The 17346-nt window shown below is 36.9% G+C and overlaps 1 protein-coding gene across 9 annotated transcripts in view; it reads right to left on the bottom strand.

Annotated features, from left to right (window-relative positions):
* Nucleotides 1-17346, bottom strand: part of TBCK (TBC1 domain containing kinase) — a 115282-nt gene that overhangs the window by 2571 nt on the left and 95365 nt on the right. For 5 of the 9 annotated variants that reach the window (XM_054824770.1, XM_054824768.1, XM_054824771.1 and 2 more), the window contains exons 24-25: nt 14396-14571; nt 9791-9950 (exon numbers count right to left, since the gene is read on the bottom strand). In XM_054824770.1, the coding sequence (XP_054680745.1) occupies nt 9791-9950; nt 14396-14571 (336 nt within the window). Of the gene's footprint in view, nt 1-5269; nt 5492-9790; nt 9951-14395; nt 14572-15208; nt 15344-16196; nt 16559-17346 lie in introns of those variants that run through there. The other 4 variants (XR_008576973.1, XR_008576974.1, XR_008576976.1 and 1 more) reach the window with 4 other exon arrangements.

Here is a 17346-nt window from a genome sequence, read left to right on the forward strand (position 1 = left end):
AGACATCTCCACTTCATATGTACATATCTGTCACCTCACAGCACTCTCCACCTGTGACTAATGGATAGTGCTCTGCCTTGGACACCACCTCATGCCTGCTCATGCCTGGACACCTGCTCATACCTGGCAGAAATGAAAAATGGACTCAGGCGTTCATACTGATGGGAAGTAGCATATTATTTGCTGAGTACAATGTCCCATGTGTCAGCAGAGAGGTTCTACTCTGTCTACTGATAATTTTATACTTCCGATAATAAACTGTAAACTGTGCTCCAAGTTTTCGGATGGCCTAGCCATAGTATAACTACCATTCCATGTAATCGGAAAAGAAAATATACCAACAAATGCTTTGTATTTAGGGTTTGAGCATTAAGGCCTGTGTCCCACTGTATTTTAGAACTGCTTTAGTAACCAGTGTATGGCTGGAAATAAACTTTCTTCACTGTATATGACAAGAGGTTCCTATATAAATTTATGGTAAGTGATCTCTCGCTTCTTGCGGGACCTATGCAAAGCAAGCACTGCAGCATCTGTGCCTGACAGGCAGACAGCACAAGATGATATCCCACAAGATGAACTGTCTTTTTTTTTTTTTTTTTTTTCCCTTCAAGTTGTCACAGAAGTCACAGAAGTGTCTGTGCTGAGAAAGGCTGCAAATACAGCTCAAAATACTGCATCTGTACATGCAGCCAGGGAAAATCCAGTGAGCAGGGAATGTACTACTATTGGTACCTCACTACTGTGGGCATCCGCTGCAAGTCAGGGGCCCAGAGGTATATACATTGCCATAAGCTGACAGCTGCCATCAAACTCCAACTATCAACCTCCAAGAGCTTTGCACATACACTTCTCTCCACACTGCAAAGAAGAGAAGAGTCAAGGTTTATCTCATAGGGTAATAGGTTTTGATCTGATTAAAGACATTCCTAGTTTTACCTTCTGCCTTCCCACATTGTGTCACTGAAAGTAGAAGCAGTAACTTTTGGTAAACAGTAGATTTAGAAGTAGTCATCTTACTAGCATTGCAGGCTTCCTAATTAAAGCTTTGACTTTTTAAAGTTCTGTTCCTCAGTACATGTTTGTGCCTTCCTCTCCCAGAGGAGTGAGTCTGTCACAGAGAAGAACAGAAACTTGTTCATCATGTTGCTGAAATGTTCCAACACCACCTGGTATCTTTCCCTGCCAAAATATACTGTACAAAGCTGGTATTTTCAAAACGCATGAAAGTGTTATTTCTGGCATGTGCACTGATGGACGGGCATGAGAGGAAGGACTATATGAAATAGGTACATAGACTTCCTCCCCAACGTGACCTTCGTTTATGTTCAAACATCAGTAACATAATTCCAAGAAATTAAGAAAGGTTAAAAAAAAATGTTTCCTGAAAAGTTGAAAAAAAATCAGTGATTCAAAAAAGAGCAAAATTTCACATGTCAAAGTCCAAGATACCACAGATTTTTCTACAGCAGAAATTGCCACCTTGGACTTCACACATGGGCTCTATTTCCTTTATAAATGCTATCACAAAGTGTCAACTAGAAGTTTAATAACAGACACCTGTATGTGTAATTTGTAGTCCACTAAACCTAATTTACAGAGGTGCTCTTAAGACAGAAGATAACACGGTAAGGAGATAAGCAAATGGGTTACATCACCCTTAGCAACCTGTAAACCACCTCATTTTAAAGAGATTTATTGAAACATATAAAGGTAGTGCACAACTGTAGTGTAATTTTCCGTCACACAGGTTGATTTTAAATAGAAATTAACCTCTGTCACTTACTAGATGATTATACATTCTCAAGTTTATCAAATGCTTGTGTTGACATTACTGCCGAGATATATCTGTTTCCCCATACCACCGATGGATCACAGCCCTCTGTAATGCCTCTGTTTTCATTTAGACAATACCACTACTTGGGGAAACTGAGTTATGCTTATCTGAGGTAGAGGATCAAAGGGATGCTACAAGACTTTAAGCTTCTTCCTTTCTGCCTCAGGTGGCCTTTCCTCAAAATGTGCTTCCCAAGACAGTTCAGTTACTGGGTTTTTACTGGCTGCCTCTAGTGTTTAAATTGAACTTCCTCTTGCTACTTTCACAGCACGTATTACACATGAGAGGATGAATATGTGAGCAACTTTTTTCATGAATACTATGTGATGGCGTTGGTGAAGACTTTGGAAACACTGTTCCTCTATTAAGTAATGCACCAATCAATTCCACATAAAACACTCTTCCTGGTGAGTATAACTGAGCCAGAAAATTGTAATTTGCATTTGAAAGCAGTCAGCTAAGACTCTCTCATGCAGATACAAGAAATAGGCTTTCAAAGACAGACAAGATCACAGCAAATTCCTATCAAAATTTGGGCAAATATTAAACATTTTACCCTGTATTGGTGTTGCTCTCAGTACAAACAACATAACAGGACTGCTCCTTTAAGTACCATCAAGAATCTTAATAATCTGCACATTGCAGCATTTATCAAAATGTTTCTATTACCCTGTTCCAAGCAGTAAAATCACAGCTTTCAAGTGTACTGAATGTATTACACCAGGCACATCACATTTCCAGACTGTCTAACAGCAAAGAGTCTAATAACACAACACAGCTTGAGCAGCATCAGTTTCCAGCACCCTTGGGGCTAGCCATCGGGATTGCTACGTACACATTATTCACTTTCACTGACATTCTTGTGACAGGTTGTAATTAAAGAGCAAGTTGGGAGGGAAGGAGGAGTAACATACTGTACCAGAATATCCAAAAAAGACTGCTGTGACAAATGTTACCAGGATATAAATGTCACTATCATACTCTCAAGGAGTCAGAAGAAAAAGAGATACTTTAGAAGCTGGAGGAGAAATATTAATCAAATCTCATAGCACTCATCCATTGCCACAAGATTATTATTAGTTTTTCATTTGTAAACACATGCTACACAAACCTCTCAGGGACTGCAGTTTGTTTTCTGTATGGTTTCAGTCAGGTGTTCACCACTCAAAGCACACCACAGTCAAGGTGATCAGTCTAGAGCTTTTTATACAACACTTTCCATATGCCACAAAGCTGACCCAGCACACAAGATAATTTTTAGTCAGCTGCTACTTATATTAAAAGGTTCCAGATAAATGAAATGGCACTTTAACACCAGGGGAAAGACAGGCACCTAAGGCCACCCATATCAACGAAACAAAGTCTAGTTAATAGTTACAGTATTAGCATAAAGTAAATGGAAGCACAAAACACAAGCAGTAAACTTTGTGCAAACACATACTAAGTAAAAAAAAAAAAGAAAAAAAGGCAAGAGAGACAGCTTGTGAAAACAGAGAAAGGAGAGAGAAAAAAATGGGGAGAGAGCAAATAAGGAGGAAAAAAAGAGAGAGAAAAAACCAACAACACTTAACTTCTCTAACAAGATCACAGAAAAAATTTTCACATGCAGACCTGGCCAAAAAGGAGCACTTTCCATTCCATCAAAAATACAACAGTAACTTAAAGCACTTACATGGAAAGATTTGAAAATAAGCCTACACAAACAGGTATTTAATATCTAGTTTCAGAATAAATTTTACTGAGAATGAAAGTAAGAGTAAACACTCAAATTTCTCCAAGTAATAACTTTTAAACACCTGCATTTTTAATTTTCCACTTAGAAATGATATATTAAAAAAATAATACCCAGCTGAGACCGAGCACTTGAAAATGAAAACTCAATTGTAGAGATTTAGCTGTTGTAACACAGCTAATTTATACTGACCAAAATATATCCAGCACACCCAATACAGCTGAATGGATTGTAACATTAAATGCAGAAAGCAAACCTATTCTATTTTAGATTCAACAGAAAATAAAAACAGCTGTTAGTGAACAGAAATATGTATTTTTAAAAAGATGTGTAACAGTTCGCTTGAATATAAAAAAGAAAGCGTGAGTCTTTCTGAAAGATTCTATCCCCCTCCAAGTTTAAAGATTGTCCTAGATGTTGAAAAAATGTTCAAAGAAATACTTGGTAGTGAGAAACCTTTCTTTGTGATTTGCAATACTTTTTACTAATGGTACCCAAACGGAGTCTTTTTTCATAACCACGGCGACAGTTGATTAGGAAGCCTCTGGCTGATCCATATAGAAAGTACCAGCTCTTAGATATTACTGAGGGCATGCCTACACTGCCAGTTTTGTCCTGTTTTTCCTTAAACTCCAGGATAAAAGTCTTTGCACCTCCCAGACAAGGCACACATTCCCTCCTGTAGCAGTCAGTCCTCTTCAAAACTGATTCAGATACAGCTTAGAGAAGAGCAAAACAACACCTACCCCAGACAAGCAGCATGGAAACTGGAATTGCCAAATTCAGCAATACTAGTCTAGCTGGCAATATCCTTACATGAGTCTCCTGGATCTATAACAGATGTTTATTAGTTCATTACCATCACTATTTCTGTTATCACTCTTTTCAGATTCTCTGAACTGGAATAGCAGGAAATATAAAACACCATCTCAGAGCTGAAAAATAGCTCCAGAAAGGGATAATTCTATACTGTAACGCAGTATCCCTGAGTGATATGGATACAGCTTGATTCTTGCAAGCTCATGAAAGGAGAAGGGTGCTCTTTCAGAGGTGCAGCCCACAAAGACAGTATAACCACAGCCTGCACATGCCTCAGTGAAACTCTGGAACCTAACAGCACCACTACAGGGTTCAGATTCACCATCTCCCACCTTTCCTGTCCATACACATCTCTCAGATGGCTGAGAAGAGTTGAGATCCTGCTTGCCAGCACCTCCTAGAAGTCAGACATATTTTGATAGGTAAAGCTGATGACCCCACAATCTCCCATCTCAGAAACATCCAAACCTCTGTGTAGTAAGGCACGCAGATGGGACAAACAATGTCTGCATCAACCAACCAACTGAAATTTCCAACGACTGTAACTGTTTGTCTCAAAGATTAAAGAACCTCCATCTTTCATTTTCCCCATTTCCTCTTTCATACCTAGCTGGAAAGGGAGAATATTTAGGTCATCTTTGCTGTACCTGAGGAATTCAGTGCAAACTAACAAAAGCCACTGACAGGGGCAGAATAACAGCGTAATGCGAGCCCTGGCTGGCAGCCCAAGCGTCTGTCTTGGGCTGTATAAAGAACAATGTAGTAGCAACAGCAGCTAGGCTATCTTTCTGTCAATGAAAGAAAACATACATACATGTTACAATAATAAAAAGTGCTAAATAAAGTAATACAAACTTTACAGAATAAAATAATGAAGACTTTACCATGTCTTGGGTAGAGATACAACCAGCAGGCTTGTGGCTCAGTAACCAAGCCTTTCTGTCTCTTCAAAATACAAGCTTAATCCCTTCCTCTTTAAAGGCAACAAAGAGCCACCTGATGATTCCAGTAGGCTGTGAGTCTGAATGCAGAAGGGAGGGTGATGCCTTAACAAAACAAACATCAAAAAAAAGCCATTCTGGGAATCATAAGGAACCCCTCCATCCCTGCAAAGAGAAAATATCTTCAATTTTCATTCCACTTGTTCAATTGCTTTTCTGCAGAGAATATTTACAAAGAAATGTAGAATCTAAAAGATGTATAAGTGGTAACATCTCAAAAAGTTTATTGCCTAATTTCTATTTACTTTCACTCTAGAACTTTCATTAGGCCCTTCTAACTAAAGGTATCTGTCTTTAGAAGCATGAATACATCTGCCCTTTAGTATTCTATGCACCACCTAATGTTCAGATCACCCTATGAAGTTCCATAGGCATCCATTTGAGTTTAAGACAGGTTTATAACACAAAACCAGCTTCAACATGCAGGGACTTGCTTCTCTGGCAAGACCTTTTTAAAAGACCTGAGGAAGATGACAACAACAACAATCACACAAATCCAGTGATAACTGGACGCTTTTACCTATGTGTCTCAGCCTTCATATAAGAAGAAATGCATCTTTGATAGTGTGCTGAGAGACAGAATGTTACTTCAATATATTTTTTTTTTCCCAGGCTAGGAATATGTTATACAAAAAGAATCTGGAACTTGACCCTGTCCCTCTCCCCTTGAAAAGGGTCAGAAAGATCTCATGGAAAATCGGGACTGCTTGTCTTTGCTTTGGAGATAATTCATATATTTTATCTATTAGCTACTGCGATGCACTAAGAATGACTACTTTGCTTCAGTAACTTGTAGAAGTTGTCTAGACAATGTATTTATAGCAGCATAACATATTTAGATTAAAAAAAGTAATCAATGTAACAATCAGAAGTTACAATTTAGAATTTATTTCCCTGCTATAGACAGATGGTTTTTAAGCTTTGACTTACAGCTTATCTAGCTGTCTTTTTCCAAGGCAAGAAATGAGTTGCTGATTATTAGACAGATTAAAGTGTCCTTTATACTTTATTCTGTTATAGCATTTAACTGACAATAAACCACATATAGTAAACCACCGAGGAAACACATATATATTAAACAACCACACCACACAAGTAGAAGTGTGTCAAAATTGAGTTGCTGGAGCATGATTTAATATCAGGTGAAGCATTTCTCCTGTTCTAATTTCAACCAACATTGTGGTAATACAGAAAAAAGTGGGAAATGGAAACAGATAATGGCTTAGCACCTCTAAGTTGATTGAAGGAAGGGAGATGAAGAAGTAATGCCACCCTTCCAAAAAAAAAAAAAAAAAAAAAAAAAAAAAAAGCAAAAAAGCAGCTACAGTTGAGTGCTCATTGCCTATTTAACTATTATTCTCCAAACTGTAATATTCCCTTGCCCGCACTGGAATTTACATGGTACTTATCTATCAATGGCTGTGAGAAAGGGGAATTTAATTCACTTAAGAGATGCTGCCACTTAACATATTTAAAAGTTAATAAACCAGATTCTATTTTGATTTTTAACTCCAGCATAATGCCTTTTAGGTATGTAGACATTTCCTGCTGTTTTCAGAGACAAACACGTATCTGCTCCATTAGCAAGTGCCCAGAATTTCCTAGGAGAAGAAAGGCTGGCACGAAGTGAGAACCAGGTTAAAGGAAGGAATATTCTGCAGAGAAGCATGAGCCAAGCATCACTGCACGACGCCCAGTGCAAGCTCCTCTTCACAGTATCATTATACTGCTAATGGCACATTCAGTAAGGGTCTTGTACATCAGCCAATCTATTCATTTAACTTTTAGGGTGAGTAAATCAAATGGTTTAACAAGCAGAATTACCCTGTTTGAATTCTGTCCTAAGGAAGTGTTCAACTAGAGCTAGAACTATACTTCAGTCTGCGGCACTGCCGGCTTACTTTGCCTCCTGCTGGAACAGTGCTGTGGTGAAGTTTCCAGTTTTCCCTCTCGCCTATCAAGTTCTAGACAGCATTTTCTTTCCAATTTAAATGTTTTATCATCTGGCACCAAATCAAATATAAAACATAGAAACAGAAAAGAAGTGTGAAAAGGGAAAAAAGGCTTTTTCTACATGTCTGTTCAGTACACTCAACTGTGCTTTTTTCTTTTTTTCAAATTTATTTAAATGATGCCATCTACTAATATGAAACGCAATTGAAAGCTTCAACCTTCTAATTACAAATAGCCCTATAAATAATCAGTATTTTTTCACACTTACTCCTACCTCTCTCAGTCCTGTGTAAACTTAAACCGAACATCTAGTAGTGCCAAGCTCCATATTTTTAATAGAGTAAATATCAGTGAACACCTCGGAAAAATTCTCCTTTATGGTGGAGAGCACAATTTGTGGCTTGCTCCTTTTCAGCTGGAAATACATAATCCTGCTTAGAAAAAATACATTTTAAGCTGAACACCTTATAATATTTCTTTGGACAAAATTGTTTTTGTTTACATGCATTCATTTTTGCAATTTTTCATTTGATTGGATTACCTAGTAAAATTTAAAAAGTAATAGCTGTTGTTCTTGCCAAGCCTCAAGATAGTTTTGGATTGGTTAAGTTCATGAATAGTGGCAGGCAGTTCTACGCACCCATGTGTAGTAAATGTCAGTAAAACTGAAATCCACCTTAAAAAATAATCCACAAATGAAAGGAGTCCTATGTTTTAGCAACACAGGCAAATTGAGGCTGGTTTTATATGTACTCTAAGAGTGTGACAGAGGTGGTAAGTCCCTACCAGTATTTAGGCTCCAGTATTTAATTAATTTGTGGTCAAACTGGTCAATCCAGTATTTTGTTTCTATTTAAAACTCTACACTTTTTAGTTAGATTTTTCTGAAACTCTAAAAGCAAATGAAGAAGCAAGCCAGCATTTCTCTTTAATGGAAAGCTAGAATATTGACAATTCCAGGTAAACCAGGTAAAGATTGTCTCAGTTGCAGAAAGTCTGGGTTTGAGGATAAGGCAGCACCCTCTCACGTAAGGACACTCATTAGCGTATAACAAAGAATTTTCTTTTTCCTGTTCATATTGCTCAGAACATTAGGGAATGGTTAGGCTCTTACTGAGATAAACTAGGATGTTCAGTGATTTAAAATGTAATTGTTGAAAGAAGCTGCATAACCCACCATCAAATGTGAACAGCATCATTTAAAATCATCTCCATTTGGCTCAGCATTTTATGAGTTTTACATTTGTTCCTTTGAGGGGAGGATTTACGTATTCAGCATTTAGTGAGCTATTGTGATTATTCGAGTTGATTGATCTCATGCTGAAATATTTATCATGGACTTACACCCAGCTCTCATGCACAAACCTAGATTCTCACTGACTGAAACTATTTGAGATATGCTGTACAGTCTCTTTTATGCCATCTCTGTTACTATTAAAGAGATATGAGAGAGAGATATATATCACAAGTTAATTTTCTAAAAGATTTTCTAAACACAGATTAATGAAAGGGATTTCTCACACTACTTACAACTCCCTATATGTATAAAAAAACTCCAACATTTGTCATGCTGATGCTTCTGCTGTCCATCACATCAAGACCTTTTAATGGTCCATAGCCCTCATTGTTATATCAGGGTTACAGTTCATGCCCTTTGAGGAAATAGGCTTAAGAAACTAGGGTGAACTAAAGGTATACCATACACAACAGTATGTCTTTAAAAAACCCCAAAATTAAAAAAACCCCAAACAACCAACAACTTTCCTTCACCGGAGAGGAAGAATGGCAAAAGAAATACTTCCACTTGTTATTCTGCTGTTCACACCACCACCAAATATTTAGTTACAAAAAGGAATAGACAAGTCTGAATATTCTCCCTGTCTAGTTAAAGGCACTGACAATAAAAGTATCCTAAGAAATTTACCATTCTCCATAGCAACCATTCTCCTCTTCACTGAGCACAATTGTATGACTTAATGATTCTAAAAAACTAATCAATATATTGGTTTTTTATTAACAGGAATATGAAGTATATCTTATTTCCTTTGGACTTCATAACATACCTGTCCCCACGCTACTTACCTTGTGTGTTCTTCCTTACACCACAGAAAGTAAACACAAGTCAATTTTGAAAACTAGATTATATTGATGCACATTAGAAGTGCTGATGTCACTTCTATAACATGCCAAAAGATTTTAAAGCTGAAAAAGATAATGTTAAATAATTTCATTTGAAAACATCAACTTTCTCAGCTGTTGATCACTTGAAAAGAAATATGTTTCTGTCTAGAAGCAGAAATGAACAACAAAAAAATCCCCCCAAATCCTGTCATCATACCCAAAGTTACTAATCTGAATTATCCAGACTCTAGCATTTATTTAATACTGTCTGTATTCATACCACTGATGTATTTCTAAATATAAACATATATGTTACAACAATATACTTACAGCAGCCGTGTTCTTCACTGCATTTCCTACAATCACCACAACTCTTCCTTTAAAGCTCTGGAGCGTGGCAGTTGCTGGGCATTGGACAAGATCCCCTTCTGCAGTAAATGCTGATGCAAATGGGACATTGATGCTGCCAGAAATGTGGCCACGGTTAAAGCTTAGGAAGATTAGTTAAGGACATCTGAAAGGCACAGAAATCTGTGGTACACGCACAGCTGTAGGATGACCCTGCTCTTCATCCTGGTCAGCGTGATACAATGATGTTAGTCTTTTGTGCTAGTATATTTTGACAAACCTCATTCACTATTTACTCACATGGAGAAAACCACTTCTGCCACTACACAGAAAAAAAGGACAGAATGAAGAGTTGTTTGCTTCATAAAGGACACGGCACAGCACTACAGAAACTGATCTACTAAATGAAACACTCGGTACTAAGTACCAAATATCCACAGTACACATATTCATGGATTTTACTTCAAATCAGCTCTAGTATGATAACAGGAGCCAAATACCAATAAGCAGCCAGAGCACCTTTTCCAGAGTAGTTCTATGCAAAAGGAATGGAGTATTTACAATGAGAACGAAAACTAAATAGGGATTATGGAAAATTTCCTTAAACCTCCTGCCAACCCCCACAAGCCCCCTACAATTTTGATCCAAACTGAAATTCTAATGCACATGCAGCCAGATTCCCAGACAATGAGTATCATGTTTATTATCTGCAGTCCCACTAACAGCAAGTGTGTATTGGGTATTGAAAAGCAAACAACATACGAGTGCCACCAACTCTGAGATATAGTTAGTTGTGCTTCACTTTCAAAGTACGATCATTCAATTTTATGAACAAATATTGAATGTGAGAGTCTCTTCAATAAAAATTAAGTTGGAGCACTACTACCTAGGTTTTTATGAATTTGAAAATATGCCATGACCTTGATAAACCTCTGAATTACTTTCATAGACTGTACACACATGCCCGCAAGACTCCCCCAAAAATAAACAAGAATGGCTTTGAAGAGATAGGAAACAGCAAAATTCTGCAAAAATACACATGATGTCACTCTTTATTACAGTACTTGCAAAGAGCTAGTTTAATTTATAATTAAATCCCAGAATCCTTTTTAATAAAGGACCTGCCATAAATGGAGGTAAGATTTAATTGACTTAGGTTAATATTAGCATTCATTTCTCGTGATTTATGCAACTGTTTCAGTTTTATGATCATCATTGTTATAGTGTGGAAAAAACACAGCTATATAAAAACATTTGAAAGAACAAAAGACGATCACGTACCATTCATTTATATTGTCAGTTTGTTTCTATGTTGAAGAGGAAAATTACAACACCCCTCCTTCACTAATCTGTGCCAAACCCCTTTCCCCAACTCCATTTATAACCACATCACTCTCATTGCTATTAACCAGGGTAAAATTTCTGAAATGATCATAATTTAGAAAGAAAATGACTGGACAGATTTAGTTGCTCACACGCCACTGAGAATGATTAACTACTCAGAGAAACTTGACCTAATCTTTTAAAAAGGATCAACATTAGTACCAAACTAGATAGATCCAATCTGTATTTGCTGTCAGTCACATTCTCCCTAATCTTAAGCATTCCAGTACTAAGACAACTAACAAAATGGCCAAGATTTTGTGCTACAGACTGAGAGACTAAGTATGCAGCTATAACTTTCATAACAGGAATGGAAGGCTGCCAGTATTTCTGCTAACATGCTTAATGAAATGAGCCTTAGATGAATTGCTGGCCAACAGAGACACTGCTTTGAGTATATTACCTTTTCATTAGAAAGTCTTCTGTTACAAAGCTGTCTAGTGGGAAAAGAGGTTATTAGCTCTTGGCCTTGCAACATCAGCTTCAGTACAAAACAATGCCTTAGCTTTCAAGTGCATCCTTGTATGAAATATGAAGCATGTCTGGTACTTGTTGAAAGTCTTCTCATGCTTTTTTTCAAATCACATCAAAGACAAGGTAAGAATGAAGTTTAGCATGACATGCATAGATGGTGAGGAAGACTAAAAACAAAACATAAGAAATGATAGTATTTTTGAAACATCACACAGTAGTCTGTCACATTTTAAAACACACACCACAGTAACATACAGACTGTCTGATCCTATCGTACAGTGAAATTTTGTGACAAAGACTGTTTCCCTACCACGAGAATGAACAGGGCGCTGAACGCGGTATTCCTATCATTTCCCATGTATGTTGGGAACTGCTGACAGTTTAATAGCTTTCTATATACCATATGTTTTCTTCTACAACTGACCTACAAACCAACTCACTCGAGGGGTAATTTCACTACCTACCAGGCTACCTTTTTAATAGTGACATTCCCTACCTCCTAATACCAGGAAGAGTTAAGTCCACCCATTATTTAAAGGGCAGGACATTTTAGTCTACCATAAACTCCAACTAGACCGAAACAGCAGCAGCAGTGATTACAGTGCACTGTTCAAGCTATGAAGATTTTCTCTCTCCACCATGCCTCCTCATTCAAGAAATATAAATGGAAAGTCTGATTAAAATTTTGTAATATGAAAGACAGCCTCATAAAACTACTTCATAGCAGTCAAATGATTTTAAAATAATTGAAATTTTGAATCCACTCTGCTGGAGTAGAATAGCATTAGTACAACAGTAGAGTAGAAACTATTATCAAGCTATTAGGAAAGCTATAGAAACATTTAACCAAACACCTTGCCTTTGATCCTGATTATAATATAAATAAATCCAATACTGTACATAGATAATAGCCTTTCAGTGCAATGATTGTAGTCCACACATTTTATATTACTTGCTCTCCTTCTGCATTCTCCTTGATGATTTCTAGGAAGCAGCTTAAATAATTAACAACAGAATGATGCATGTAGAAATAGAAACATTGTTTAACTTGGTAGTATCAAAGCTTTCTATGCAGTAACAATAACCTTTTACAGTTTTTAATTCCAGGGACTTCTCTTTTAAACCAGAGTCTAAAAAGTATTATGTCTCGATGAAGAAATCATCTCTCAGAAAATAGCCTGCATTTTTAGTGTTTTCTGAATAAAGAGAACCATATTTTCAACAATCTAGATCCAGAAGTAAAGAAGCCGCTGGAGTCCAGAAAATAAAGAGTCAAACTACTCAGACACATGAATCTCTACTTAATTGGAATCCTTAACTGATGCCTGAAATTAATACAAGCAAGCAAATAAAAATTACTTTTCTTCTATTGCTTTGACCATTGTTTTATCTACACAGGAGATTATATTGCAGGTTCAAGTTTGACATACAAGAAAATTATAATTCCTTGAAAATAAGTTTTAAATTAGAATAGCCCAATATACTGTTCTGTTTACTATGCAAATAATAAATTTACCTCTACATTGTAAAAATAATAGTTATTTTGCTACTTCATCATACTTTGTCATAAATATAGCTAAATATTTAATAGAAAAAAATGTTGGTGGCAGTGGTCTTTTTGCATATACAATCATCTTTAAAGTGGTATTTTAACAAACTAGATGAAAAAAAATTATGTTGAAACATTATTAATTTAAATTTTTACTGCATATTTTAGCCCAAATATTGGCATTGATCCACCATTCACTTCACTGCCTAGAATTTCCACTTTTCAAACACACATGCAGTATGTTAGTAGCATTTGTTACACTGGAAGATCTTTTCTAATGCTAAAGATGTTGGAAGCCTGTTGAATCTCTATCATTGGAGATCTTTAAGAACAAGCCAGACATAAGTAAAAGGAATGATCCTCCTTTCTGAAAGTAAAGGTGGACTAAAACTCACGACTCTCTTGTTATTTTTCTGTTGAGTATTGTTTGCCTATTAGAATTTACCTTGTGACACAGCAAGCTAAGAGTACATCAACTGCAGAAACAACTCTCTACGTCACCTTTGCTAGTGTGAAAGGAGCAATACTTATAAAAATGATACAAACCAGTAACAAGTATATTCCCAAATACTCAGTATACCATTAAGAGTTACCTCTAATAAAATCTTGTCATTATTCCCACTTTTAGATGGATGTTGACAAAGTTGTGTGTTCCTGGCAAAGCACATCTATAAGCAGGACTCTCCCCTTCCAAAACCCAAACAAACCCAGCCCTGTAACTACGCTACTTCAGAAAAACAACTAAAAAAAAATACTCCACACACAAAGAACTATGTATTTGAAAAAGAACAAATGAGTAAGGTGTACACAGGGTAGCAACCCTGATAAAAATATAGCTTCAAGATACCTTTAAGACTTTTCTGATTATAAGCTAACTAGAGGACATAAGTTAGGGCAGCCATATAGCTGCCTTACTTGACAGTAGCAAGAAGGCAGTCAATAGGAATTGATTTTCCACTGAGGGACTGGCAAAGCATATGAGCTATCAACCCTTCTCTAGCTCCCCTTCCACTTAATTGGAAAGCCTCACACCCTTCCAAGACACTGGTGATATTGAATGGGGAAGGTCTGCTGACAACACCTGTCATAAAAAAAAATAATGTAGCATTAAAGCACTGGTACAAAGTGGTTTCACTGGGCACATGGCAATGGCAAGGCTGGCACTTGGATTTGAAGGATACTCTTCGCTGTTACGAATGTCCACCACCAGCAGTTTTGGCTTGCTAGACTTTGTTTTCTTTACAGGTGTTTTGGAATGACTAGGTCCTGTCAACTCACACAAATCAATCAGATCTTCTGCTGAAATTCGTGGTGACACCTCTGCCTTGAGGTCATCCAACTTGATGGAATCCCTAGACTTTAAAAGAAGAAAAATAATATTAGAGGTGATAGAATTAGAGACATAGTGTTCTTTGAAATGTCTACTTATTTGACAACCTCAAAGCGTAACAACCCAGTTAGATACAAACAGATCTTTTCTTTGTAACTCTGAACTATTCTGAGTTAAACTATCCATACAGAACAGGTCCAGAGCAGTGCCAAATACCTATTTGCCAATTATAGCCATATTTTCTGTTGAAGTTCTTGAAAAATAAAATTGTTTGACAATCTGTGCAAATTATTTTAGTTTGTAATTTATTAATGAATTATTCTCTGTGGCTGAGGGGGTCACAAAACTCACAGAACGTTTCTCAGCATCAGAAGTTAAGTACACAGTACTCTCTGAAAGGTCTCATGCTTGGAGTGAGAAAGAAGGGTAGCAATTGGAGACTTGGCACAGATACTGCAGGGATGCCTCTGTAAGATACAGAACTATCTAAACACTATTACCCCAGCCCAAAGACTAGGCACAAATCAGGACACCAGAAATGGAAGAAATAGTCCTGTATTATAACCCAGAAAATTTGTTCCTTAGTTTTGGGAGACAGGGAAATTGGAGGACAGGGAAACTGGGGGACAGGATGGATGACGACACAACCCACACCACAACACACCTGGTAGTACTCAAGCAACTACTTTGATAACACTTAAACTGTTTTTCATAAGACAGTCTTCATTGTGAATTATCTCAGAAATATTCCTAAGCGCTATCATTTCTTCACTTTACATTCTTAAAAGCTCATGCATATCTAAATTAAGCAAGAAAAAAAAAAGAAAATATTAACCATCCTCATTTTTGTGAATAACAGAGAATGTAGAAATTCTGTATTTTCATTAATTACCAACACATACAAATCTGTGAACTGCAGCAGAAAAAATAAAATATGGTTACCATAAGACAGTTGTAAAATGTTTGAAGCTGTGTCTCCACCTTCCTTCAGAGATTGTTTTACAGTGGTGAAACTCTGAAGTGCCATTACAACTACACTTTCACCCAAAAGAATTAGCTTGACTCACTAAAAATAAAGCATGAGGGAAACCTCCAGCTTGTTCAAGAGAGTCAAACTCGGATTCTTGACAGGCAATAAGCAAAAAGATCTGCAGCATGCCCTAGGCTTTTGTCCTTGGGAACACCGGGTTTGCAAAACCTATTCGAAAAATCTAAAAGTTAAAGGACTGCTAGTCACTTTTCCTATTAACACATACGCAAACATGAGACTTTTTTCTTTAATCTCTCGGCTACCCTGGTGGAACTTCCAGAACTATATCTGCACTAAAGGGTCCTCATATCACTTCAATTAAGTGTTGAAAGTGCTTATTTCTTAAAGCTTTCACACACTATGTAGTTAAAAATACATTAGCACGCACCATGGTATTAAGGAGTTGATAAATTATGCTTATCTATAGTCGTCTGCTGCAAGAACTCTTTTTTTCTGTTGGTGCCATTGCCTGAATCTGAAAAAATTACAGGTAAATTTTAAAACACCTTGTTTTCATTATACTTCAATCCAGCAGATACAGAGTTAACAGGTTGGTTACATATGTAAAAAACCCCCTCCAAAACCAAACAAAACCCCCCTACCATCATGGAACTCAACTTACTGCAGTAATGTACATCAAAGATACACTTGTGGAGCTTAGTCATCTTACAACAGAACTGGTTTGTCTTGTGCAACCAGTGTACTCCTGTTGAGCAGGAGGTCAAATAGAGGCAAAAGCTGTTTATAACTAAGTCCACAGCTGTTTCTAGTGAGTTATTCTGGCTTGTCAGGGGACAGGAACAAACAGAATAACTAGGACTCGTTACGGGGAGCATCTTCTGAAAGATCTTCAGGCTGTTTTGATGTATTTTCATGAGAAAAACAACCTATACTAATGAAGGAGCCAACCATTTCATCAGGAAGATGTGCTTGTGCGCTCACTCTGCAGTTGTTCAGAACATGGCACAGGCATACAGAGATGGACTACGGAAAGCGGAAAAATAAAAAGAACAAATAGAACATCATTATGTATTTCTTTTGAGAATAAGTCTACACAGTGCAGTCAAAATATAGGTCTAAGAGTATCACAGTAGCAAATCTTCTGCTTTGAAAAAATATTTCATTTCTGTCGCCTTGGTTTAGATTGCAGTGATCACATTGATTAAAGACACTATGTGCTTATAGCCCATGAAAAAAATCTCAGGACAACAGGAGTAACCCACTGAAGGAAATGGAGGCATTACTAATTAGTATTAGCCCAATGGACTGTTGTTAACGCTAGCTTTTGTTTTGGTTTCTAAACATACTAGTTTCTCGCTTAATCTGAGGACTATTCCAAGTTTAGAGAACATGCTAGAGAGAATAGAGAGGCATACACGTATTTTCCTGAGTTATGTCCCAGAAAAAAAAAGACTTACTAGACAGTCTTCTGCAGTTAAATATACCTTCACTGTAAAGTAGGTTACCAAAAAGCACTCAAAATCAGAAACAAAATCAGTAATTGTACTTCAGGGAATATATTAGCCCACCAAACTACCTTTTCCACTGTATATCGTAGCATTCAAAACAAAAGAACTTACAAATTGCTAATCTGGGCATGTAATTTCCTCCCAAGTTCAGAATAATAGAGCTGACGATGCTTTATAATCATAAAAATGCTTCATTTTCTGGATAGCGTATTATTTGTTTCAAAAGAATAGCCAATACTCAAGCTGTTTCCATAAAAATAAGTGTGACAGAGGGCATTGCCAACTCCCAGTTGCTGTCTAAAA

Source organism: Grus americana, chromosome 4 (genome assembly GCF_028858705.1).
Source record: "Grus americana isolate bGruAme1 chromosome 4, bGruAme1.mat, whole genome shotgun sequence".
In the NCBI taxonomy this organism is placed as follows: Eukaryota; Metazoa; Chordata; class Aves; order Gruiformes; family Gruidae; genus Grus; species Grus americana.